Source organism: Enhydra lutris, unplaced genomic scaffold (assembly GCF_002288905.1).
Source record: "Enhydra lutris kenyoni isolate GAN:26980312 unplaced genomic scaffold, ASM228890v2 scaffoldscaffold46, whole genome shotgun sequence".
Taxonomy (NCBI): domain Eukaryota; kingdom Metazoa; phylum Chordata; class Mammalia; order Carnivora; family Mustelidae; genus Enhydra; species Enhydra lutris.
Genome location: NW_019154130.1, coordinates 3,156,894 through 3,184,538, shown reverse-complemented (window position 1 = coordinate 3,184,538; position 27,645 = coordinate 3,156,894). Strand labels below are relative to the sequence as shown.

General features: G+C 52.7%; 1 protein-coding gene across 1 annotated transcript in view; it reads left to right on the top strand.

Annotated features, from left to right (window-relative positions):
- LOC111156328 (transmembrane protein 132B) overlaps nt 1-21,083 on the top strand; it is a 212,923-nt gene extending 191,840 nt beyond the window's left edge. Inside the window, exons 6-9 of the mRNA XM_022517096.1 lie at nt 13,092-13,297; nt 16,760-17,030; nt 18,816-19,007; nt 19,930-21,083. Coding sequence (XP_022372804.1) covers nt 13,092-13,297; nt 16,760-17,030; nt 18,816-19,007; nt 19,930-21,078 — 1,818 coding nt within the window. The 3' untranslated portion in view covers nt 21,079-21,083. The remainder of the gene's footprint in view (nt 1-13,091; nt 13,298-16,759; nt 17,031-18,815; nt 19,008-19,929) is intronic.
- The last annotated feature ends 6,562 nt before the right edge of the window (nt 21,084-27,645 follow it).

Below are 27,645 nucleotides of genomic sequence, written 5' to 3'. Positions count from 1 at the left end.
GCCAATCGTGGGGGTAACGTACGGTCTAACTGCATGGGAACTGAGATCTACGAGAAATGCATTAGGCCAGTTAGCTGTATTAGTGAGAAATAGTAGGACAGTATACCAGGTGCGATCACCTTTACGTGCCCTGGGTGTTAAGTGGGGGCTCCACAAAGCTGAGTCATTTCATGAACTGCTCTAATTTCACCTACTTCTCGGACTGGCCAGAGCAGAGTTTTGATACCCAGAATGTCACGTAGCCCAGGCCAGGCTGGGACGGACACAGAGGCCATCAGGGAACGTCTGGGGACTCCGCACTGTGAGGCACTGCTTGCTAAACCCGTGACTGACGGCCAGGCCGGGCTGCCCAGAGCCGGTCACTGGAGTACGACTCGGGACGCCCAGCCCTCTCCTGGCAGCCACAAGCGCATCTGGTCTCGGCTGGCGCTTCCCGGCTCGGACCTTGCACAGCCCTGTCTTGTACATTTCGGTCCTGCGGCTACTGGAGGCGAAGACCGTCTTCTGCATTTATGTTTTCCCTTTACCTGGAGTCTCAGAAATAAAACCTCTCAGCTGCTGGTTTGATCACCCAGGGCTCATAATTCAGTGTTTTTTGGTAGAAATGTTTCTGCTCTAAGAGAAATTCTCCTAAGTAAGTGCTTTCAAATAAGTTTGGAAAGCATGAACCCTCTCGTTCCCCTGAGAATATGCTTATCCTGCCAAAATGCTCTTCTTTTATGGGACTAATTGATGTGCAAGCCCCGAACACCTAAGCTTGTGACTCTGGTATCCGTGCCAGTGGCGGCTAATTACCGGCGTCTCTCTCCAGCAGGCTCCAGCAGTGCGGTCGGTGCGGGCACGGACGCGGGAGGCTGGGCAGGGCCATATGCTGGGCTTTCACCCGATCAACAGCTCCTAATCCCGTCTGGGGCACCGTTTGATGAAAACGAAGGGTTTGGATCTCTTCCTAAACTAACAAGCGTTGGTGGTGCTTTTAAAATCTCCGTGTGTCAGGGGACGAGATGCGAACATGAAAACATTCCGCAGATAAGCGTATGCTGAACCTGACAATAAATCATCACCTAGGGGCTCCTTTGCTGGTGTTGTTTGGTTTAAGGGGCAAAGAAAGTTTCGGAAGCACTTGTTTGGGGGGGTGGGCTCAAACCTTGCTGAATATGATTTGGACAGAGATTTTTTTCCTCCTAGTGTCAAAGGACCGGAATTCTTTCCTTTCTGCACAGGCGCGGCACAGTAAGCAGAACGTGGGAATCGTGCCCTGCCCTAGTGCCAGTGATTAAGCAGGAGATGAAGTCAAACAGGGAGCCCTCCTGGGCAGGTGGTGTCCTGGGCGCCTCAGCTGCCCATGCCCAGCAGCCCCTCCTTGTAGTTCAAGTGGACTCAAGCCAGGGAGGCCTGACCACCCTGTAGGTGATTGTTCGACCAATCACGGCTTCCTCCAGGGCCGGGACCCTTGGATTCATTTTGTGCCCTCGGAGTCCTCCCCAGAACCTGCCATACGTCATCACTGGCCCCTCACTGCGCCTGAGTTTGAACCCCAGACTCGTGTGAACTCTCTGTGCCGTTAAGACGGATTTGTTGTCCCCACCCCCCGGCCCCAGGCTGCATCTCTGTGTGGGGCATTATCAGATAATCTCTGAGGTCTCTTTCAGCACAGGACCTCAGAGGTCAGCAATGGAGTCGTGTGTTAGATGGGAAAGGACAGAAGCTCAGCGGCCTCCATTCTGCCCACTGGCCCCAAGGTGTGCACTGGCCAAGAGGCCTGGACAGCCCAGGAGGTACAGGCTGGCTCTGGACTGACCGCTTTGTAGAGGTGAGGAAAGGGTACCCCCCAGGTGTGGTCCAGCTCGGGAAGCCAGACTAGCCTGCGTGAGAAAGAATGGACGGAAAGAAATGTGACTGAGTGCAAAGTTGTGTTCAGACCTGGTTTAGGGAGAACTCAGGGAGTCTCCTGAGGGCAGGGGCCTTGGTAGGACCACAGGGCTGCTGAGGATTTGTTGGCTGGGAGGGTGTGGGGGGCAGGGCAGGGCTCACAGATGGGCAGCCACTCGGTCTCTCTCATGGCCCCAGGCCACGATCCTGGCTGCAGAGAATCAAATAAGGCAACATGCTTGTCCTCAAAAGCCTTGCCTTCCAATCTAGGAGAGCAGAGAAGTAAGCGTGAATAGGGCAGGTCTTAGCATGTGAAGATAAAAGAGATGGATACAAGGTTCCTGTAGCCAGAGTCCTTGGACGTTTTCTCCTAGAGTGCTCTAGGAGAATTAATACCCATTCCTGTTGAGTATGTAAGCAGCTTGTACCACTGGTGGGAGACGCAGACATCGCCACCGATTTTGGTCCTGATGTCTGCGTTTGTCTTCATGACCATACTAGAGGCCCAGAGGACTCAGAGCTGTATCGCAGAATTATTTAACTCTTGACGATTCAACTGTATGCATTTGGCCCCGAATATCTTGTACTCACATTGACATACACACCCGTACACATACGCGGTAGGGATGGTGCGTCTGATCATTGGCTGTTCCCCTGCCCGGTGAAGTGTAAGTCGGTACCTGTGGGCACAACGTGCTGTAAGCGTCTGCCGGCCGTCATCAGAGGCTCGTGGTGCGTCCTTCTGGGGGCAGGCGAAGGGGCGTGTTGGTTTTGTGGACCTCTCCCCCTTCAGGAAGGTGCTGAAGACTGTGCTGAGGCCCCAGGGTGGCCCTGGGCCCGTGAACTGTCGGAGGGACTCTGTGCTGTCCTTACAGAAAGTGTAGGCAGGGACAGCAGCCCGAGGAGCGCACACCCCGGAGTCCCCTGCTTCCCTTGAGCGCTCCAAGCAGAGAGAGAACGGAATGGCCGCAGACGCCACGCTCCTCCGCAGCTGTGTGTAACATGTCAGTCGCACACACACGTACATCCATGGCACCGTATGTACTTTTGTATTAGAAGTCACAAACGCTGTGCCTTATGAACGAAAACAGAGCCCTTCTTGTGTAACGCTGGTGGGGTACGGTTTTCCCTCCATTCACTTCGGAGCCCAGGAAGACCCGTTTTACATGCAAACGCTCGCTTTGTGCCAAGGGAGGCCAAATGGCATCGTGGAGGAGGGAGCTAAGACTCGGGTTATGCTTCCGAAGTCACGCGGTGTTAGGGAGCATAGTTCAGTAATGCTCCGGAGACAGCGGAGATGACCAGGGTGGTGTGTCGATGCTTACTAACCAAAGGGAAGGGGTAGACGAGGATATCAGAGAGCTGGATGCATCTGAGTCACGAAAGCCTGGCATCATCTGAGGACCCGCTAACGTGACAGGTGCACGTTAGGTCCTGGAGATTCTCACTGTATACAGTTTAACCTGAGCATATGGCTTTTTGCCAGGGTAATGCACGAGTTTTTAATAAAGCAGCTTAAATTGAGTGCAAACTGCTTCCTTTAGATGCAGGGGATTCCACTCATGCCCAGAGTGGCCCCCAGGGGAAGCTGTCTCCAGCCCTTCTCCCGTCTTCCATCCCAAGTGCCTGGTGGGACTCACAGAGCTCACCGGGGTACAGACTCCCCTACATTTATAGACCCAAGGGCCTTCCCCCTACTCACAGTAGCCCTTACTTGGTCTTTGGCAAGTCTGTAACAGTTTTCACCCAGATTTCCTTTTACTGGCTTATGCGGCATCCTGAAGTGTCTGCCCAGGGATGCGCCTGCTCAGTCTCCCTTTCTCCCTGCAGGCATGTGTCTTTCTCCAGATTCCAGGGTTGTCTGGAGCCCCACAGCTCAGTTCTCCCATGGGTTTAAGATGCTTTGACTCCACGAGTTTGACAAAGGGTGGGAGGAATGCTCTTTGCAGCTTTCTACATCTCTGGATTGAAACTAGGACCTGGCTGACTTGATTCTGTCTCTGATTTTTATTCAGCTGGGAATAACCCACGCCTCTTATTTTAAGAATACTTTAAGTGAAAACCAAGAATGAACTAAATACAGAGAGGGGATCAGAGGTTGCAACGGGAGAGTACAACAGGAGACTATAGGGGCAGCAAAGAGCTTGCAACGCTGGCTCTCCCTCTCCACTACTAACCCGGTGACCTAACTGAGCCTTCGTTTCCTCATCTGTAAAATGGGATCGAGAATAACTTTCCCACAATGCTCAGGTGCAAGATTTTTCAAATTAAGGGCCACTTTTTCTGGGCTGTCACCGGCATTTTGTAAAAAGTGATGGCATGGGATGGCTCACATGGAATGCCACTGAGAGGAGTGAATGGAATGGGTTGCAACAGAACAGGACAGAAAATTCAGAGCAACTTACACATAGTAGGGTAAGTAGCTTTTCAGGAACCTTTAGCTGCTGTCCGTACTTTCTGTCCATACTTCTTGTGCATTGGTCATGACACGAGCAGTAGTTTCTATGGTGAGATTCACAACACGTCATCACTGAGTGCATCAGTTAGTTACTCCTATGTGACAAACAGCCCCGTATCGCAGTCGCAGGCACTCTGTCATTGCTCATGGGTCCTCAGGTCTGCTGGGGTTCAGCTCATCAAGGCTGCAAACACCGAGAGGGCAAAGGATAAGGGTACAGTACTGGGGACAGTTGTAAAATCTGCCACCTGCGGCAACTGAGAATCTCAGACGCTATAGTGTTTCATACGTTGTAAAATGCAGTATTGCTGGGTTTCATCTTTAGAGATGTACCCTTGCTTCCCCTGTCTTCCTCCCTCCTATCTACCCACCATGCAGCTAGGGGGACGAGAGAGGTCATACATGTGTAAGAGAAGTCCTCACGAGCCTCCACCTTTAGACCTGGGAAACTACTCCTTCTTTCCGAAAAAGGCTTCGCTCGTGTTGCCATCGGTTGGCCAACTGTTAACTTGCACTTCTGTCTGTGATTTTGTCTCTTTCTTATTCGGGTGCCCGGATTGAAAAGCCTCCCTGAAGAGGTCCGTTTTCTTCTTGCTACACGACAGGTATCGGTCAAGGGTGCCGGAGTATTACAATGCGGATTTCTGTCAGCGACTTACGTTTGATGCTCACTCGGGAAATGGTGATTCCGTTCGCTTGTTCTCAGCTGTAAGCTCCAGTTGGTCAGGCAATGGATTTCTTCTCTGACCTCAGTATCCACACTGCTAGTGGGTATTTGGTGGGTTTGGTGTGGGGCTGAGGGGCTGTGGGGTTCGACCTGAGAAGGTTGGGAAAACGAGCCCTCTGAGCCGGACAGGCGGTCGGACTCACGGACACTCGCCGCCGACCGCTGTCCAGCCTGCAGCCAGTTCACCAGCAGATCTGGTGAAGCTCGGAGTGGCAGCTATGTTGATTCACTCTTACCACTGCTGTTAGGGAAATCATGATTACTGGGCTAGTTATGAGCCCTCACCGTGTGCCAGGTTAAGTGAATTCTGTCGTTTGCTGTATTTTGCACTTTGAACAGGTGCTCTCATCCACTGTACCCCCCGCTTATGGCGGACCTCCTTAAAGAAGGTCTCCTTAAAAAAGACCTCCCAATCCCATTCCGTCTTGAGCCTGCCCTCATGAGGTATTTGCCTCTTGGGCTCCCTAGTGCCCCTGTGTCAGGGTCTCCAGGGCGCCCTGCGTGGCCGATGTCAGCGATCAGACTTCTGCCCACGCCTCCCCTGACTTCCCGGCAACACCGATAATCAGTCACAAGCACCTTGCGACTTCTCCAAGCACCTCTGTCACTTACCTGCCGAGATGCCTTCTCTGCTGTGCCTTCCCTTCGTCACACATGGGCCCCGTGTGTTCAGTGTCCTACACTCAGTCGTCCTAGCCATGACCTGTAAGTGTTGGCGTGCTCGAGGCTTCTGTGCAGGGTGTTACTCAGTGTCCTGGCTCAGAGTACTGGGATTTCTGCAGCCCACGTCCCTCTCATGAGCGCTACACTCCGGTCCCCAGCTTCTCTCTTTGCATCTTCATCTGCATGTCTAATAAGCATTTCAGACTTAATATTTTCAAACCCAAACTCCAGATCCTCTCTCTTCCCCGGTCCACCTCTCCCGCAGCCTTCCCTCCTCTCGGGGATGGCAGTGCCATTCATCCGTGTTCTCAGACCAAACCCCCGACTTTTCTGTCTCTCTCACATCCAGGCTCGTTTCCAGTAGCCGATCCCGCCTAGGGCTACCTGCAGAATACAGCCCGCATTGGGCCACTTCTCGCTGCCTCCCTCTCTCCCACCCTGACTGGTGCCACCCTCGTGTCGCTATTGCACCAGCTTGGTGGACCCTACGTGGTATCTGCTTCTTGCAATCCTGTCCTTGTTCCAGACTCCTCAGCTTCTCATTGTCCTCGCGTAGCACGGGTAACATCCAACCCCTTGGCTACCCTTGTGCCCACGTGCCCTCTCTTTTTTGGTCCCTGAATACGGCAAGAAAGTCCCTGCCTCGGGGCCTTAGCCCTTCCTGTTTCCTCCGCTTTCAGAGATGTGCACGTCCTTGTGACTCACTCCTCACCTCATCTAGGCCTCTGCTCAGATGCTGCCGGTCCGGGGTGGGGGGGCTCCCTGCGCATTCTTAGAGCACCCCTCTGTCACCACTGCCTGTGCTCACACCGGCTCCGGCTTCCTTTCAAACCCGCCTAGCAACTTGATGTGCCCCCTGTCTGCTTGCTGATGAACTTGTCTGTCTCTCCCTCCCAGCACCCAGGACAGCTCCCGGGTCTCAGGTGACATTAACCAGACACTTGCTAAATGAGTAGATGACTTGTTCTTGTTTTGCAGATGAGGGATCTCAGACAGAGGAAAGTTATGTTACATCAGAAGACACCTCGGCCCTGAGCTTGTCTCTGCATTCTCTAAATGATGGAGTCGTGACTGTCCGAGCTGGAAGGCCTAGTGCTCCCGGGCTCACAGGGGCAGAGTCTGGCCCCAGATGTTGGGGAATGATGTTCAGAAGTCATGAGGGAAGCCTTTGTTCAAGGCCCCTGGTCTCTGGACCCCAGTCTGGGACCCAGAGTGTTACTCTCGTTCCCTGTCCATGGCCTTGAGGACTAAGGATCAGGCTGGTCTGAATTACTCCGTACCTGATGCTTGGTGATGCAGAGCACATCCGGGGTGCCTGACGCAGGGGCAGGGGGAGCATTGGACCAAAAAGAGGCACAGGGGGTCTTCTGGGACAATGGGAATGTCCTGTGTCTGAGTGTGGTCATGGTTTCACGGGTGTGTGAACCATAGACTCCACCAAGCATGCCTTTAGACAGACCCAGAACATAACGTAGCCTCCATAAGCTGGGTACAAAATCTTGGCGTGTGTACTTAGGTCTTGCTTTTCCCAGTCACGTCCTTCGGGGGCAGGACCATGACTTCTTGTGTAGGCTGCACTGAGGTCCTTACGCTCTGTGCTGAGAAGCCCCCTTGCTTAGAGGGGCAGAGTGTGAACCCCTGCCCTGCCCTTCTCCAGCTCTGATCCCTGGGCAAGCAGCCTCTCCTGGGCCTCAGTTTCCACATCCATGCCATGGGGACAGAACCCCTAATGTGGAGCATTGGGAGGATTCAATGGGTAAATGTCTGTATCTAGTTTTAAAAGCAATGCATGGTAGGTGCATAGAAAGCAGTTCCTGATGACTGTTACTTTGTGTTTCTTAGAAGTGTCCGAACTCAAGGCAAAATAGATATTTTGTGAGCACCTACTGCTCCTCTCACACAGTGCGTTTTTGCTCATCATGGTGATAAATACAATTTGTTTGATCCAGATCGACTGTTGAGTATCAAAGGTTTTTTCTTAAGTTTTTTTTGCTGATTGTAATATGGGACTTCAGCCTTGTGGGTGTGCGTGTGGGTGTGCGTGTGTTTGTGTGTGTGTATGAACTGTGGGAAACGTACTATCTGACCATGTAGCTTTTTCCCTTTCTAGCGCTTTCTTGGGGTGGGGGAGGGGTCGCGAAAAGAGCCTTACGTGCAGTCCACTCTCTCTCGGGACAGACAGACAGACAGACGGGTCATGGGCGTGGCAAACTCAGAGGGCAGCTGAAACACAGACTCCATTCTTGCCTCTTTTTGAAATAGAAAATGGAGTAACTGATACATCCTACAGGGCCCCCAAGGAAACCTGTTTTCATCTTCCTCTATTACTCTGAGGTAATGTAGCTGTGAAAGTCTAATTTGACAGTGAAATATTGACCTCCGGAGGCAGCCTTCCCAAGGTGACACTTAGAAGCCATCTCGCACACGCTCATACACTAACATGGTGGGGGTCGTCTGCTTCCAACATCCACGTTCCCGTCCTCAGCTCCTCTCATATGAGGATTCACAGTATTTGGTGTTCGATGCTCCTTTGGGGGCTCAGAGAGCCCTGAATGTATCAGTTAGAAGAGAGGTGGGAGGCTGGCTGATCTCTACCTTGCTGTCGTGTCTTCCTGTCCCCTTCCGACACACGCACACACACACACACACACGTGACATGACACAGACATCTCAGTTCCTAGCCCAAAGGCCACATTCATGCTGGGAATCCAACGTATCGGCTCTCTGACCTGCGGCTTCCTGAGCTTTGCCCTTTGTTTCTCCTCCTGGTCTGTCTCTTTCTTCTGAATGTGACTGACATGATGCCTTTGTCTAAGGCTCCTCCTCCTCTTCTTGCCCAGGCGTGCTTCTCATGGGGGCACCCGGGGGAAACCACTGAGACCTCTTCCCACCCAGTGTCTCTCTGTTGAACACCTCAGTATGCCATGCACTGTGCTAGACGTGGAGACCCAGCAGTTAAGGGGACGGGTCCATGTTCTCAAGCAGATCACCTCCAGATGGAGAACCAAGACAAGAACAAGAAAACCAGCAGGAGCATTCAGATGGTGCCAAGTATTGAAAGGTGAATTGTACAGTGCTGGGTAGGTCGGGCGATCTACTGTAACCAGTAGGAGGTGAGTCACGGGATATGCGCCATAGGACTGTTGTAAGTGACATGCTGTAGGCAATAGGGACGTAGTGTGACTACAGTCTACGCAGGCGCACACACAGTAAATCAGAGGCAAACAGTGTCCCAAAGATGCAGAGTGAGCAGGTGAGGGAGTGCCAAGTTTAAATGAGAAATGACTCAAGGGACACCTTCGGCAGAGTGACATTCCAGCTGTCCTATAAGATCTATGCTGCTCTTGGGGGCAAGTCACAAAAAGCCATGGACCAAATGGCTTTAACAATGAGAGAAAGTGAATCACCTGGATACGAAGGCCAGCGGCTGGCTGGTGACAGGTGGGTGGGTCCGGTGGTCCATCCTGGCCCGGGGGAAGGGGTTTCTTCTGTTCTTCCATACTCGCAGCGTCCGCCTGGTCCACAGCCAGCTCCCTCACGGCTCTGAGATCACTGCTGCAGTCCCTGTTGTCATCTGCAGGGTGATAGCATCCGGTAGAAGGAGGGCAGCTTCCTGAACATCTCGGAGCAAGGAGACCCTTTCCAGGGTCACGTGAGCTTCTCACACCTCATTGGCCAGAACTGTGTCATACAGTCTTCCCTAAGCCAATCACTGGCAAGGAGAGTGGGGTAGCCTGATGGGCTTGGCGGGGCCCATGATGGATGGGGGGCCCTGTGTTTTCGAGTAAAATTGTAGTCCTGTTGGGAATGAGGAAGGTGTGTGCGTGCTGGGGTCGAAGTGCAGGTGTGTGTTTGGACGGCCAGCAGACACCCGGTTCATGTTTCTGCAGACCTGGACAACAAGCAGATCTCGGCACAGGTGGGTCCTGGAAGGGCCTCGGGAGGGGCATGAGCCCAGGGGAGGTCCAGGGCGAGAAGGAGGAGCCCTGGCAGGGAGGCTGTGCTGGGGACGGGGTGTTGGGCAAGGCCAGGCTGGAGGAGGAGGAGGTCCAGGTCATCAGTCCTGTACACCATCATCGAGAGTCTGGGTTTTACCCGGTGTGGACAGGAAGTTGCTGGAGAGGCCTGACGGGAGCAGGAGGAGGAGGAGGGAGGACGGGGCCAGGGGCCAGCGGTCCTGGGGGCCAAGGGCTCACATCGTTGCCCACACCCCCAAAGCCTGGGGCAAGAGGCACTCTCTCTTCTACCCCGGATTCGAAGCAGGGGCAGTGAGGATCGTGACGCCCACCTCGCAGAGATTTTGTGGGGACTGTGCGTGGGAGGAGAGGGCTGCAGGCACTGAGGTCCGTCCAAATGGGAGGTGCCTACTGTCTTCGTCCTCATTATTTGCAGACACTGTGTTCCCTAAAGTCACTGCAGACACTGAACTAACCAATACTGAACCTTCGGGAGGAAACACACACGCACACGTAGCCCATAAGCTGAAATCCCAAAATCAACTCATCCGGGAGAGTCTCTCTATTTTACGAAAGAGGGAATGAGGTTGGGAAGTGTGAAGCGGATCGCCTGGCACCGCCCCATGACCCCGTGCTGGGGCTGGGATTCCAACCCGATCCTGCTGGCCCCTGCCCAGGAGCTCCGCACACTCTCCCTGCCCCACTCCGGCAGATGTCCATCCTCCGGTCGTCTCCGGAGGAGGGCTGGCACAGGAGGGCGGAGCCTCAGCGCATCTGACCTTGGCTGGGAGCATGTGCGGGGGAGGGGGGGGGGGGGGGGGGGGGGGGACTCAAAGTTCACAGCTCTACATCCTCTGAGAGCAATAGTGGCGAGTAGATAGACTTGGGAACATGGAGTCCACAAACAGGAAACATTTATTCCCTGTGGTTCTGGAAGTGGGGAAGTGTGACCAGAGTGTGGGTGTTTGGGGAGAGCCTCCCTCCCCCCGGGTTTACAGACCACGTTTTCTGGTCCTATTCTCACGAGGTTGAGTGGAGGCAGGAAGTAGGCTCCCGGGTCTCTTCCTCTAGGGGCACTGACCCCACCACTCGGGCTCCACGCTTCTGACCCTACTGCCCTTCAAAGCCCCATCTTCAGACATCATATTGGGGATGAGGGTTTCAACATGTAAATTTCGGGAGGACACAAAGGTACAGTCCATAAAGCTGATATAAGTTGTGTGCAGTGTGGTGCCACTCGGGGCTTGGCATACAACAGGACTCACCTCATCTGAGCTGTTTTAATCAGATTCATTAAGGATGGCAACACATACTGTCTTCCAAGGACACGCATGTCCCCGGAGAAAGCAATCGAATGAATTCCTAAGGCCTCTGACTTTGTTACCTTCTTAATTTAAGTTTTTCCACTCCGGCCATCCCTCATCGCCTGAAAGATGAGGCGGGTTTTGGACTGCATAGGCTCTGAAATTTCCTATGCACAGAAAGGGCCCCGCGGTTTCCAAAACAGGTGTGTTCCTGCTGGTGGGACGTGTTTCGAGGTGCTTTGAAGTGGGAGTGTGGGTGGGTGGGTAGCGATGGACAAGGAGAAACCAGGATTTTCCACAAATGCAGGAGAGTCAAGGTCTGTACTGTAGGAGGTGGGATCGGGAGCGTTCTAGGGCCGGTGCCAACCAGCTGATCCCCGGAGAAGGCAGCACTGCCATCGGTGAGGGGACCTGTTCTCTTGAGGGGGGTCGCCCAGTGGCAGTCAGGGGTCTGGGTGTCTGTGTCCCACTGAGTGCTCCTGCTGGGCTCCCAGCCGTTTCCGAGTATCCAAAGGAAGGGCATCGGGGCCGGCCACCGTGTCGGCATCACGGGGCTCTACAATAAGGACATGCTCCTCTGTTCTGTTTCTGCTCCAATCCAAGATCTTGTTCGGATTGCTCTCTTCACAAGCCTGGGCACAATCATGGAGATTTGGGTCCCTCGGGCATGCCCCGGAAGACAGCTGATTTGCTTGGTTCCTTGTGTTTCTTCTCCCTGTCACTGGAGGGCTCAGTCCTCCTTGCAGGATGGGAGGGGTCCCCACGTGTGGAGCTAGCCCGCACTGTCGCCCTCCATCTCCCTGAGCCCGGGGTTACCCAGTCACTGTCACTGGGATTTCAGCCCATGTTCCCATTAGTACCTTGGTCAGTTCTAAAGGGGTCTGAGGACATGGGGACATGGCAGGTGGACGTGGCCAGGCACGGGGGAGGGCTCAGCAGCTGGTTGCTCATGCCCCTCCTGGTCCTCAATTTCCCTCTAATTGAACTGGGTGCATCTCTTCCTTCTCCTTCTGGGGGCACATTCATGCCCGAGGACTCTTTTTCTTGGGGTGAGTGCCGGGGCGGGTGGTGATGAGAATTTATCTCAAACAATAAGGAGGTTGGCTCTTGGAGTTTGGAAGTTGACGCTTCTGACCTTGCTCTGGACCTGAGCATCTGGAGCTCGCAGGGGAGGCCTGGGCTGTGGGTACCAACCCCGGTGAGGAAGAGAGGGTCAAGAGTACGTCCTCGTTTTTGGCTTGCACCCCAAAAAGCAGCGGGTGACCTCAGCCAGTTTGGTCACATCATGGGCCCCTTGCAGTCGTGACTCTGTGACAAACTGTAGGTTGGTGCATCCCCTGCGCTGGAAGTGACGCTCGCCCCCTCCGCCCTCCCTACCTCCGAACCTAAACGATGCTTTCCTGATGGCCCTGGAGAGACGCCACCCACATTTTACTGGTTTATCCGGAAGGGGTGACGCGAGATGGAGGCTGGAATTGTGTGACGAGGAGCCGGCGGACACAGGCGTTGACGGGGCAGCCCCCGAGTGCGGAGCCAAACCCCGTGACAGCAGCTTCCCTCAGTGATCCAGTTTAATGGGGCACCAGTAATCATTCCCACACTTCCCGAGTATTTTCTGACAAAGATGTGAATCTAGTGCAGAGCTTCCTTGGTTTTTCAGAAAAGATCCTCCTTATGGCTTGAATAATGTGGGTTTTTGTGTTTTTTTTTTGTTTTGTTTTGTTTTTAGCAACATATGGCTACCTTCTAGGCATCCTCAAATATGGTGTGGGAGGAAAATATGTTGCACCTGGGGTTTGATTAGTGTTGGTTTGAGCACATAAAAAAGGTGAAGTAAAGAGAAAAACACACAAAAGAGGCAACAAAGGTTATAGAACTCCATTAAATTATGTTTATGGTTTTGCTTGTCAGTATTTCGTAATACGGAATGGTTTTCCTGGAATCTATTTATCAGTATTTGTCACTAATTAGTGCCTACAAATTACCTTCTGTTCGAGTCATGTTCTTCTGGTTGTCTTGGTGTCTAATAAATCAGAGTTCACGAACTTTCACTGCTCCCCGTGTCCCGCATTTTCCTGCTGATGCGTCTCGGGACTCTGCTTCTCCCGAAGGTCTCCAACCACTGCGACTCCATTTTTGTGAACGGGAAGGAAATGAAGAGCAAAGTGGACACGACCGTGAACTTCACGCACCAGCACTTCACCTCCCAGCTCGAGGTCACCGTCTGGGTGCCTAGACTCCCCCTGCAGATTGAGATCTCAGACACGGAGCTGAGCCAGATCAAGGGCTGGAGGATCCCTGTGGCCTCCAATAGGAGGTGAGGAGCTTGGGGGGGTGGTCTCAGGCCCCTGGGACCCGGAGCACAGGGGGAGGCAGACGGCCCTTAGGGGCCCAGGACCCAGGGAGGCAGCATCTGCCACAGGCACAGTGGTGTGGGTCTGGGGTTCCGAAGGATCTGACTTGGGGACTCATTAGGCTTCTGACGAGGAAATCGTCCCAGAGCTGTGAGTCGTGTCCTTCTCAGGGAGTAGCTACTGGAATTCAGGGTCATGTTGCACTGCTAAGAAGCACCTAGTGTGGGGTATAGTTATTTTTTTTAGTCCCTATTTCCCCATTGTTCCTCCCTGTTATTCATTCTCAGGTCCCTGCTCGTAGGTGCCAGCCTAAATCCACGGAGCGTGGTGTGGTGGCGAAGTTGCGGGATCTAGAATGAAGCCACTGAGTTTTTACTCCAGCTTCCCCACGTAGAGCTGTGTGACCCTGGGCCCGCTGATGAACCTCTCTGTTGCTCATCTAGCAATGGAGATGATGCTCTTACTGAAGGGAGTTGTCCTGAGTCTGAAGTGACACACTGTGGACCAGACAGAATTCTAAAGACGACACCCAGCAGGGTTCCCATCTCCTGGTTATTCACTCAAACCCTGATCTGGTGCTTCTGGGAGTGGATTTTACGGGAGTAATTAAAATTCTAAATCCACCAGCCTTAAGATGTGGGGATTATCCAGGTGGGCCTGACCCATCACTTGACCCCTTGAAAACAGAGTTTTGTCTAGCTCGTGGCCGGTACTGCATAGCGCGTAACCTTTTAAAATGGACGTGTTTTTATCCAGCATAAATCCCCCGAATCCGCCGCTGTTCTTGGCTATATGGAGAATTCCCGTAACCGTAGCGCTGAGTGGTAATCCATGGTTTTTCCTCTCTCTGCATGATGAATCAGCTGTCCGTGGGGGAGGGGGTGCCCCTGCTGTGTCCAGCCAGGCCCTCTCACGGACAGAGCTGCTGCGACACTCCTGGACAAGTTTCCGTGTGCACACGTTTCTTCTGGGGAAAGTGCCCAAGACCATAATTGTTGGGTTGTATGAATGGGGCATAGTTAGTTTCAAAAGAAGCTCCCGAGCTGTTCTCCAGAGAGCCTGTCCTGTTTCACACCCGCAGCAACGACGGATGAGTCACTGAGTGACTCCACACCATTGCCGGCACTTTCCGAGCTTACATCCTGTATGGCCCCTTTTACAAAGATGCGGAAAATGGGCAACAGACTGGTGGTCGCCATGGGTTCGGGAAGGAGCCCCCGGCTCCCCCATGGGGACAGACAAGTTCTGTGTCTTGACTGTCATGATGGTTGCATGAATCCTCAGGTGACCGAATTGCATAGAAACACACACACACGTGCACACACGCATACACACACAGGTGTCCCAGTTGAACTGCTGAAATTTGTTATACTCAGGGTCTGTACCAGCGTCCGTTTCTGGATCCTGGCATTGGACGGCGATTATGGGAGACGTTAACTCTAGGAGTGGTGCAGAGTATAGGGGACCTCCCTGTGTGTGGTTTTCTAACTTACTGATAATTTCTAATTAATTCAAAATTTAAAGTTTGGTGTTTTTTTGTTTGTTTGTTTGATTTTTTTAATAATAGAATGCTGTCCTAAAAGAACAGGACCATTTCATTAATATGGTATTTCTAGGACTTCATGTATTCACTCACCACATTTATGATACTGCCCCCCCCATAATATAGTCTTAATATTGCTTTCTTTTCAGTGTTATTCATTTATTTAAGGGACATTTGACCTCGCTGTCAAAACTGGCCAGCTGGTAAAAGTTAACACGAAGAAAAGAAAGTGTCAGTGTTACATTCTGTGTAGATACTGCTGTTTGTCCGTGTGAGATGGTTTCTCGTAGGTTGACTAGCAGGTGTGGGATAAGCGTCAGAGCCCTCCCAACCCCCGCCCCGTGCCAGAGACCTTCATCCCCTGTGGTGTAATCAAAAGGACTGAAAGTAAACTGGGAATAACTTTTCCAAATGTCATTCCAAGGTTTTGATTCTTTGTCCCTTTGCCACAAAAAATCATCTCACCTTGCCCGAAGAGATACTCGCCCCTGACTCTGGGAAACCCAGGATGCTCCTTTATGGGTGTTGGTGAAAAGTTTTCCTATTATTTTCCCAATGGAGCCTTGCAGGAAGGCGGAAGGATCTCTTTTAAAGAAAGTGGGTTCAGAAGTCACATGGAAGTCTGTAAATTCACTGTTCTGTGGCTGTGTAGACCACGTACCAACCACTCCGGGCCTCAGCGTCTTCGTGGGGAAATAGAAACGAGTTTGGGGGCCGTTTTGGAGATGGACAGAGTTCGCTATAAAGAGGAAGAGGGAACAGAGGGGCATGGCAGCCTGGGCGTGGATCCCGCTTCTAGATGGCTAGCTGTGTGTCCAGACCAAATGGCCTCTCCTCTCCATGCCTCAGTTTCCCCACTGTAAGATCAGGATAATGAAACACCCTCCCTCTCTGGGGTGGAGATTAAAGGAGTCACGTGGGTGTGTCGGTCCGTCTGTGTCAGCTCTCATGGTCACGTGAGCGCGTCCATCCAGACCCAGCACATAGAAGGTGTGACTCACTGCGTGTGAATCCCTCCCACTGTTGCTTCTGACACCACCCTGTCCCCCGATGGTCGCCGACTGGTCACCAAACAAGGTCCTCTCCCAAAGCACATGGGACAGGTTCATCTGGAGTGGAAGTTTCTGGAATAGTGAAGCAAACGAGGATTTCTCTGGTGGGCTGTGCACAGGGTGGCGGGAGGAGGGTCTGGGGCCCGCGGGAGGAGGGCAGAGGCAGGCGAGGACCCACAGGCCAGGGTGTTCCTGATTCCTGCAGGACCCCATAGCTACTCTATGCTGAGCACTGCAGGGTTGGGGGTGGGAGGTGGGAACCCCCCCCCCCCACCACCTCTGAGGGCTCGGGGAAGCCACGCTGACAGTCCGGAGCAGAGGACCTCAGCCAGCCCAGAGCCAGTGCCAAACTGTCACACCCCAGTGGATCACAACGATCTTGCCGTCCCCCGGGGGCCGGCTTCTCCTGATTACACCTTGACCAAGGTGACCGTCATGCACACCTGGAGGGAGCAGACGGGCGGGGGTCTCAGGGGTCATTCCCCGGGGGGGGAGAGTGCCCAGGCTGGAGGAGTAGAAACTGGTCCCAGCAGCTCTTCCCACCTGGGACCTCATGGCCTCCGCAGTGGGACAGTTTCAAACCGCAGACTTCCAGAGCACAGGACGGGAGGCTGCTTCTGCCTGCGTGGGGTGGCGTGTCCTGCAGCGCTGGGTCCTGAAGGCAGGGGTGGCGCTGCCTTCTGTGCTTCGAGCAGGTGGCAGCGCGCACACAGGGGACAGTGGGAGAAAAACCATGTCGCGGATTCCGTAGGGTCCCGTGCAATCTGGAAGACTAGTGTGCCGAGCCCCTCAGCAGCCACCGCGTTCAACCCGGTTTGTTTGTGCCCCAGGCCCACCCGAGAGAGCGAGGACGAGGAGGACGACGAGAAGAGGGGCAAGGGGTGCTCCCTGCAGTACCAGCACGCCACGGTGCGCGTCCTCACCCAGTTCGTGGCTGAGGCGCCCGACGTGGGCCAGCTGAGCTACATGCTGGGCCCCGACTGGCAGCTGGACATCACCGACCTCGTGGCCGAGTTCATGAAGGTGGAGGAGCCCAGGATCGCGCAGCTCCAAGGAGGCAGGACCCTGGTGGGCCGGGAGCCGGGCATAACCACCGTGCAGGTACGTGGCGACACCCTGCCCCGGCCTGCCCCAACGAGTGGGTGGGTGTGTGGACGCGAGCGCAGCGTGTGCACACAAGAGACTCGAAGGCAGCGCAAAGAGAATTCACTGATGTTAATAATCGAATGTAAATCAATGTTTGCATATGGGGGAGGGTTGTGGAAAAATAGGACCTAACTTCTTTCATCAGTGAAAGCTAAATTAAATGCTCCGCAGAACCGACCTTTACCGCATGATAACTGACTCCTCACACATCACTGATAGAAGCTGGTCCAGCCTGAGGGGGCTGGTTTTGTTTTCCCAGCCCTGAGGGTTAACCACTTACCTATATATTACACTTCGGACAGTGGACAGAAAATTTTTTTAAATAGCCTATATTTGTACTAAAAATAACTTTTAAATCCACAGATACATGCTCTGTATTTTATTAGAATAATGGTAAAACGATTTCTCTGGTCAGTTTTAATGGAATAATTAGGCAGAAAGACAGCAGCATGTTCTTTAGTAAAAAATTTAAGGCGTTGCCACTGATGGTTAACACCTATTTTAGGTGGTGCCAAAGCTGATTTTGATGGCACTGGACTAAACATGCCCTATTTTGCATGACTTCTCTCTTCCGTGGAGCACATTATCACAAACTGAGCAGCGGAAAGCAGAATCAATTTATTGACTCCGGTCTCTAGGTCAGGAGTCGACACAAGCGGGGCCGGCTTCCACACTGGGGGCATCACAAGACTGAGACAAAGGTGGCGGCCAGGCAGGGCTCACGGGGGGGCCTCAGGGAGAGATTCCCTCCCCAGCTCATTCAGGCTGTTGGCACCACGCACTTCCTTGCGGGCCTGGGACGGGGCCTGGGACTGGGCAGTCTTCCTCATGGATTGTCCGCTAGGTTCAGTCACTGCTCCGAGAGGACACCTGTGTCACTTCTCATGTAACGGCTGGGTCAAGTCCCTCTCCCACGTGGAATTTCTGTGACTTTCCCTTCCGCCACCAGCCGGGGAAGGCTCTGCTTTTATAGGCTTCACGGGACGCCACTGGACCCACCCGGAGAATCCAGGATAAGCTCTGTGATAAGGCAGACCTGCTGTGTGAACGTAACATCATCACAAGAGTGATTTCTCATCATCACGTTCCCAGGCTTGAGAGATTAGTGAGGACATCTTGGGGGTGGGGGTAGTTCTAGAAATTCTGCCGACTAGATGTTCCTCTCTGTTTGTTACTCCCCCTAGTTGCAAACTAGATGTTCAATTAGAAGCAGTGGCTTCTTAGGACCTTAAAAATCCCTCTCCCACTTTGCTTACATGGTCTCTCCAGCGGTGACACAGCAGCCCACACCGTGATCACTGTTGTCCGTGGGGAACGGCTCACTGCCCCCTGGAAGGATGGCTGCAGGAGAAGGTGGCAGAGCCCTGTGCCCTGTAGGCGCTTTCCCACAATTTTGCCATTTCCACCTCTAACTGTTAGTGTCTGGGAAACGTCGTCGCTATCTGAGTGCCTGGGGCCAAGGCGGGCCATCTAGGTATTGCCTCGCAGTTAAATTGCGCTCTTCTTGGGAAATACATTAGTATTCTTGTGGCCTGAACCAGAGGAAAGGCAATGGACCAGTACTTGTCATACTCCTCCCGTTGGCAAGTGTGTCAGTGACCTGCAGCATACTGTGGGCCCACACGGTCCCCACAGGTGCCCTCCTCCAGCAGAGAGCTGAGGGAACACGCTGGTGGAAATGTCAGGCGGTCCTGACCCTTGTGTGCGGCAGACCCTAGAGCTTTCTCGCTTCCTTCGAAGGTGCTCTCGCCGCTGTCCGACTCCATCCTGGCCGAGAAGACGGTGATCGTGCTGGATGACCGCGTCACCATCGCAGACCTGGGCGTGCAGCTGGTGGCCGGCTTGTCCCTTGCCCTGCAGCCTCACAGAGCGGACAAGAGAGCCATCGTCTCGGCGGTGTCGGCCCAGGACGTTCTCCAGGCCCCGCAGCAGGTGGGATTCCAGAATCCTTGAGTCCGGGTCATTTGAGATCACCTCCCTCTCACGTCTGCGGAGATTAGTGGAGCACCACTCGTAGCTAGGACGGGAGGCCCTTGAAGCTTCTTTGTGTTTCTGGTCAGGGTCACCCTGTCTCTTCTTGAGAAAAATACCAGGGACTTAGATACATGTGGCTCGGTTTGCTCTTATCCACCGACCACAGGTCTATATACCGTTTACTTTACCACAGCCTTATCTGTGCTCCGCACACCCTGCTATACCATGACCAAAGAATCCCATACTGTCATTCTGCCGAAGCAGGTGTTTTTTGATACCTGGAAATTCCATTTCAGCTGCTCAAGCAAGCATGGCTGATGGGCAGCCAATCGCTACTGTTTACAATCATTGCCGACTCTAAAGCTCTCCTCTGTCTTTTACCTCGCAACGAGGTTCATCAAGGCACCTGGGCACAGTGCCTTTCTGGTGAGCTCGTCTCCTAAGGCATCATGTCCCTGGCCCCTCTGCCGGTGCGTGTTTCATTTCCTCGGCACTGGCTTCCTAATAAAGGGTATTCAAAATGATATTATCTGGAGCAGTAGCCCTGATGAACCTGATCTTGATTCAGATCAATGGCCTGATCTTTCAAAGTGTTTTTTAGAAAGGTCAGAGTCACCTTCTGTTGTCTGGCACGCAATAAATTAATACGCACTTTAATGCATTCCTTAAAGTGTATCATCCTTTGCTCCTCATGTCAGTGGGGCAGTCGTACATTCTGGATGCCGGTTCAAGACATGCCAAGAACCAGTCAAGATCATAAGACATAGAAGTTTACTTTTCTCAGTCTCTATATTTAAATAATATTCTATAGGAAATTGTATTTGTTTGCAATTTGAAGGAAACTGATCATAACATAATGCTTTGGTTTCATTTTTCTTAGGAAGCAATAGTCAGTTCTTGGATTTTGTTCAGTGATGGTTCGGTGACTCCCTTAGACATTTATGACCCCAAGGATTTTTCAGTTACTGTGTCATCATTGGATGAAATGGTGGTGTCTGTCCAGGCAAATCTTCAGTCCAGATGGCCAGTGGTGGTCGCACAGGGTGAAGGGCAAGGGCCCTTGATTAAACTAGAAATGATGATTAGTGAGCCCTGTCAGAAGACCAAGAGGAAGAGCGTTCTTGCCGTGGGTAAAGGAAATGTCAAGGTCAGATTTCAACCAAACATTGATGAGCACCAAGGAGGCACCAACGACATTGAGGGCATCAGTCGGGAATACAAAGACCACCTCAGTAATTCCATAGACCGTGAAGGCAACCAGGAGAGAGCAGGTCAGGAGTGGTTCCAACATGGCGCCTCTGTTGGCCACGAGGAGCGTAGCAACAAAAGCACAACCCCGTGGTCTCCCCAGGAAGGAAAGGATAAGAAGTCACTCAAGAGTGGTGGCGCAGACGCCTTCACAAGCTTCCCCACTCAAGGGAAATTACCGGAACCCAATAATCCCAGTGACCTGACAGTGACCTCAAGGGGGTTGACTGACTTGGAGATCGGCATGTACGCTCTGCTCTGTGTCTTCTGCCTGGCCATTTTGGTCTTCTTGATCAACTGTGTGGCATTTGCTTGGAAATACAGACACAAAAGATTCGCCGTGAGCGAGCAAGGCAACATCCCCCATTCCCATGACTGGGTCTGGCTTGGGAATGAGGTGGAACTTCTGGAGAACCCTGTGGACATCACCCTCCCATCGGAGGAGTGCACGACCATGATAGACAGGGGGCTGCAGTTCGAGGAGAGGAACTTCCTTCTCAACGGCGGTTCCCAGAAGACCTTCCACAGCCAACTGCTCAGGCCCTCTGACTATGTCTATGAGAAGGACCTGAAAAGTGAGCCTCTGAATCCATCGGGTCCAAAGCGGAAGCGAGTCAAGTTTACGTCCTACACCACCATCCTCCCGGAGGACGGCGGCCCATACACCAACTCCATCCTGTTTGACAGTGAGGACAACATCAAGTGGGTGTGTCAGGACACAGGGCTGGGGGGCCCCCGGGACCTCAGAGACTACATGGAAAGGCTGCAGGACCCCATGTGAGCTCCTTTCTTACGTTTGTATTCACCTCTATGCCTTCTGTTTTTGGAACGGTGGAGCAGCGAGTTTGTTCAGCAATAGGGGGTGATTTAACAAAGCTTCGTTTGGGGCGGTCTGGGGGGAGGGGATCCCTTTCTGAGCTGGTGTCAGAGGCCCGGAGAGTAACAGCAGCTGGGTTGTAAGCCGGGAAGTGTCTCGAAAGCAGCCACCTGGAGCTCCTGGAGAAATTCTGAGACGACAGTTGTGTCTGCCTGCTCCTAGCTCGGTTCAAACACACGAAACCTGGCCCCACAGACATTGTTAGTCATCTCGCGACAAACGGCCGTGTGGGATTCGAAAAGGCTCGGGTGTTGATTTTTCTACTCCTAGAACTTTTAAAGCACAGTGGACACTCCTTGCCCTTGGCCTGAGATTGGACGTTCATGAAAGATGCTGAATGTAGCCGCCCTTATTTGTTACAAGGCTGCTCATTATTTTTATACACATTTGCACCTGCACCTGGTTCCTTTGGCCTCTGGAATTCTTTTTGAAACATGAAGAAAAGCAATCATGGTCTCCTCTCTTGGAGACGTTTGATTTTCACATGAGTTTTAGTCGCCGACGTTCGCCACGTCTGGGCCGGACGTCAGGTGCTCTCCGTTGCCCACTTCCCTTACTGAAGGGGCAACGTCTGAGAAGCTTATCCTCACGCTGTCCTCCCTTCTCTTTGTTGTGGAACGTCCTTGTATATCAGACTGGGACACGGGATTTTACATAAAATATTAATATACTGCGAGGGAGGGCCATCTTTACAGTTTTCTATACGACGCTTACAAACTTTGGTGACCACTTGTCAACCGCATTTGTTTTTATCTTCTGCTTGTGGGACATTCGTGGGGGACTCCTGGAGTGTATTTCTGAGGGCAGAAAGACCCTGAGAGTCGTATTTATACTGGTGCTTTCCGGTCAACACAATTTGTTTTCCAAGCTGAAATCAAAATTTTAAATTACTATGACACAGAAAGGAAATTGTGTAGGAAACAATGTTCAGGTTACACTTCTGTTTTACCAGAGCAAAAAAAAAACAAAAGAAAGAAAGAAAGAAAGAAAGAAAAAAAATGCAAGTAAGTAGAATGATGTTTCAACTTAGCAATATGTAGAGATCCATCCATATAATGACCCCCCCGCCCCAAAATCATCAGTCATGGCTCCAGCAGGGCTCAAGCCTGCGCAGGGTGGGCACTGATGGAGAAAGGAAGGGGTCAGCTTCCAAGTTTCATAAAGTAAACGACTGTTGGAGAGCTTCAGAAGCAGGTAGGTAGAAACACCCTAGCTGTTGGAAAGTCAGAGTGGCAACAGGGGAAAAAAAAAAAAAAAGCCTGACCCCCCTGCATAATTCACAAATTAAAAAAATGTCTTTCAAAGAAGAGCAGGAAGGGTTCCAAGCTGAGCAAGAATTTCAGATTAGCAGAGCAGAGCAACATTGTATGCCCAGGCATAGCTGGGAAGACGGGCGCGGGGGCTGGCCCACTTATTCTGGGCTTTCCCTGGCCATCTGCATGGCTGAGGCCTGGACCAGTAAAGGCCAGAGTCGCGAAGACCCGCCGGAGGGGCAAGGAAGCGGCTGGTTGACTCCATGCGGCGGCGGAGGAGTGAGCCATCGGAACAAGAGGCTCTAGGGTGTCCTGTAGCTCTCGGTGCGCCCAGGAGCACGCCGACCCTGCCTCCTCGCGCACCACGCGGCGGCCACAGCGTCCTGCCTGTGTCTCTTGCCCACGGGGCAGGGCGGAGATCAGCAGCGCTGTGGGCCTGATCTCTAGAGGCCCGTGTCCAGCCGATCTTGTGTTTCCAATGGGGGCTAAGGGCTGAAGCCGGTGAAGTTTCCAGAATCTTCCGATCCGATGGATGCAAGAAGCCAGGAGACCCAGGCGTTGGCTTCGGAGCGAGTTTGCAGAGAAAAGGCTGAAGCCCCCAGAGGAGGCTGGGCCGCTCACCGAGGGTTGGGTGCGGAGGGAGCTCGGGGCCCCCCACGGAGGGCACCAGGGAATTCTCACGCTAATGCCACGTAGCTCTCCAAACTAGGCCTGCTCACTGTGCCACGTTCTCCACGTTCTCTCCCTTTGGATCGTCAGCATTCCGAAATAACGGGAACTCCGTGTCTGAAGCGGAGGGAGCGCGGCGGATAGAGGGGATGAGTCTCACGTGCGCACACACGCGTGTGTGCCCCCACGCATGCTCGGCAGGCCGCCCCCGCTGCTACAATGAGGCCCTGGGTGGCCGAGGGCGGGTGATCTGGGAAGGGACAAGGGAGCGTTACTGAGAAGCTTGCGCATCAGAGCCTTTCCTGGGGTCGGAGCACTTGCTGCAGACAGAGTGCACACCTGGCAGCGTCAGAAGCGGGAACGTGCCAGCGCGTTCTCGGCGCCGGGAAACTGACCGCTGCCCTGAAGATGCCTCCCGGGGGTGAGCAGGAGTCCCCCCGGGGCGTGATCTGGGCTCTGTACCCTCTGCCGGCGGCCGTTCAAATTCACTTCACCTTGAGAGTCATGTGGAAGGTCCTGGGCGGGGGCAGGGGTCCCTTTTACCCAGGGCTACACACTCACTTGGATGCACACGCGTGTGCACGTGTGTGAACAGAGAATACAGTATTTAGTAGAACGGCACTGTGGGCTGCTCCCCGACTTGCTGTGGGCGCTGTCCCAGCTCCCCAGGATTTCGGTGAGGTTCTTTCTGTCCTAAATGTTTCCCGCTCACCAATAGTCAAGGAAGATTGCTTGTTTTCCAACCAGATCACTTAAAACGAATAGGAACTACGCCCTTCAATATCTAAACTAGAACGGGGAAAAGATGTCACTTAGGAAACCTTGAAATCCATTCCCTGGGGGCCTGCACGCACCTGGAGTTTCCAGGTTTCTCACAGCCGGAATAGCCCATTGATCAGTGTGATTTGTCACCTTAGAACAACAGGGATCAGTCCCCTTCCTCTCCCCCTGCCCCCCAGGCCAGTGCCAGCCAGCCTCCTCGGGAGCCGCAGGCTGGGAGCTGTGCGGGTCCCATGGAAGATGGCTCAGACGCCCACGGGGACCAGGCCACCTAGAAGGGGGCTATGTGTGAGACCAGTGTTCCCAGCCGCCAGATGTACGGCCTCCCGGGCCGCGCCCTGGGATCCAGGAGCAGCCGCCACACGACGGAAGTGAAGCTTAAATGCACCGTGTCGCCTCTGCGGGAAAGCCAGAAGAGCCTGCCAGTGTCCCAGAGGAGCGCCCCCGGCAAGCCTCTGGCTGACAGTGTGCACCGACAGAGGACTGACTGACCCCCCGGCTCTTCTGTGTCGCACCCTGGCCAGGGTCAGCTCCCAGACTTCAACTCCAGGCAGAGGGTGTGCGTGTGTACACGTTAGCGCAGGGAGAACATAGATTACTTCTTGTCCCATTTGCCCCATCCGTAGACGAGCACTTTGTACACTGTTCATTTCTAAGTTTTAGGAAGTCGGCCTCTGTGTATTTTGAGCCTTTGCACCCTTTCTTCAGCAATTTGGAAAGGCACCCTCCCAAGCTTGGGGTGCTGGGCCCGGTCGAGGCTCTGTGTCAGAGAACCAACCAACCCACCGTCAACGACCACACAGAGCGATTGCACCTGCTTCCTACGCGTCTCTGGGACCATTGTCTTTTCTCGAATCATCTCAAAAACGGCTTCAACTCTCCATCCTCGTCTCTGTAAGTGACACGATAGTTTATAGACCCAGCAACCCTCTCCTCCATCGAAATTCTAGACGTGTGATGTACTGCGTATCCCCTGTGATGTGGAGGGACAGGCCGGGTGGTGGAGGTTACGGGAGGACGCGGCTGGCAGATATTTTTGTATGTGAGATACACAATATGACTCACCGAGAAGTGTGCTGGAATAGATACATTTTACAGCAGAAGCATGCAACACTGTAGCTTTTAAATGTACAGCCCTCCCACTCCGAAATATCTGAACCCATGGTAGGGGAAACACCGGGTAGGAACGCGGCCTGGACAGGGCTCGGCTCATTGGCGGCATCACTGATGGAATCTGCCAGAATATTTTGATCTTACGCTTCATTACTTTTGGATTTTTTTTTCCTCTCCCCCCCCCCCCCCGAAACTCCTCAGAAATAAAGTGACTACATTTCCCAGCATAAAGTATATTCTAACCACAGGGTAACTCATCATTTTTAACATGAAAATAAACATTTAAACCTTCTTCCGTGGTTTCTTTATTTTACGCACACAGCCCCTTTTCAATTTTAGCCCCTGTATGATTTCGCTATATTGGTATCTATTTTTTTTTTCTCCTTAGCCAGAGATTTTTTAATACCTCTGATAGAGCAATAAATGGAAACCAAAAGACAATGTTTCTTGAAAGTTACCAACAGCTTTCACCTTGGAAAGCTTCTTATTTGCTTTCCCAGCCGGGGGACACTTATTCCAGGATGTCTCAGAAGGAGGGCTCGTGGCACCCACGTCCCTGGCCAGGGTCACACCATCTTGGACTCAGCGCTGACATGCAGAATGCTGGCCCCCAGCTTCGGTCTCCCTTCTGGTCTTTCTTTGTGAATGACTCATTCGTGTATGTATTTGGGGTAGGGACGTGGGTACTGAGGACCAGGACAGGCAGAGCTATGGAGACATAAGAAAAACCCAGGAGCTGCTCAGCCCCCACAGTTCCTCCATTGGCGCATGTGTCCTTCTCGACACTGCCGGCACCACCTTTGGCATCTTAGCAAATGCTGCCCCTTGCTCCCAGGCTGAGGCGGTTACTTGGTCTGTCACAATACGTTCCCCTACTACGCGGGCTCTGAAGACCTCATTTGGGGCAGTGGGTGGAAACCTGGGGGCTTGGCTTGTGAAATCAGATCTGCAGAGTAACAGGCTACAGATGAGCGCCCACGCTCTCCCGGGGACGGAGGATTTCCCACTGGCCACCTCCTCTTCCTCCTCCTCCTCGTCCTTGGAACACAGGAGGACAGAGCACGGCCCCCGCAGGCTCTCCCCAGGCCCGAGGGTACACACACGTAGTCCAAAAACTTGGTTTCTAAAAGAGAAGAGAAAACGAAGCTTGGAAAAAGAAGGTTTGTAAAAGAATGAATGTTTGTTTTCTTTCGATTTTTGAGTGTGTGCAAAGTGCAAACCCCCAAGTTTCCAGTTTGGGAGCTGTTGCTTCTATGGGTTTACGCAGGTTAGATCGGTGATGGAGGGGTTGTTTGTTTGTTTGTTTTTAGAAATTTTGAAAAGATGAGAAAGTGCAGAAGCGATGCACCCGGGGTCTTCTAGGAATCGAGGTGAGCGGGACACTGTCATTTCCTAGATGGAAAATATCAGTCCAAGTCCAATAGGGACTCACTGCCCCGGCCCAAGAATGTAGTCGTGTCACCAAAACTGGACAATCTTCATGTTCCATGAGATGCCTTTATGATTTCTTTGGCTTTAATTATTGTCCTCGATCAGTTCAAGACGAAACTTTTTAATTTGATCTTGAGGATTGAAATCTGGTTAGAGACTACAGAAGCCAAGAGGACAGGTGGCCTTTTTAATGGATCTGCACTGCCCGTTGGAAGAACACACTTTCCAAACAGAGGGATGGATGTTGCTCCGGGATTCGGGGTCTGTGTGATACCGACTTCTCGACCCATTTGAAAATAGTACTCCTCTAGGCTTCAATCACTGTTGACCTGACCCTTCTATCTTTTTTTCTTCCTCTGGCCAAAGACCACGTACCACTTTCTGGTTCCCATGGTAAGGTTGGAGCTCAAATAATTTGATATTTTATGATGACCTCCTTTGTAGGAATTTGACTCGCCGAATGAACTAACACCAATGCCAGTGTAGACGCTGCCCAGGTAATGCAGTTTCTTCACCTAGAGAGGCTTCCTTGGAGAGCGTGCCTTGTTTTCTTTGTCATGACGACTGCAGGATCTCTTTTTTCATCTGGGTCAGTTCCCACATAAGGCAAACATGCTCTAGACCCATGGATATTTTAGGCCGAGAAGGAGCACCCACCAGGCATTGGTAAAGCACAGCCTCCCAGGTTCTCAGCCCCGTATTCCACTCTCCGGGTTGTGCGTCTCTCCTGGGCACATCTGGAAACTTGCGTGGGGACCTTTTACTGTCCCCGTGGCTCAGCTGTTGTAAATCACCTATCACTGGCAGTTCCCAACCCCAGAGACGCCATGGCTGGCCAAAGGAGGGACCCACGTGCTTCCTCTGGGCACGCAGACCACCAAGCGAGTGACTTCCCTTAGCTGCCCTCCACGGGGAGCCTTATTTTGAACATCAGTTCTAAAATTCAATGCAGATTCCAGGAATGAATCTATTGCCCAATCCTCCTCCCCGGTCTTGGGTTTAAGCCAAAGTATGGAAGGCAGGAGCTGAGAGTAGAGAATTAAGTAATAAGTGAACAATGATGGGTACCATGCAGCAAATCAGGATTCTCGGTGGGGGGCCACATGTGTCTCCCCGTGGTCAACGATTCTTAAGATGCTGCTTATCTACACCAGGTCTCCAAAGAGCATGCTGTGTGCTCCCAACTTAAATCTGTCAGGTCCCCTGACTCTTCTCAGGCGGGGGG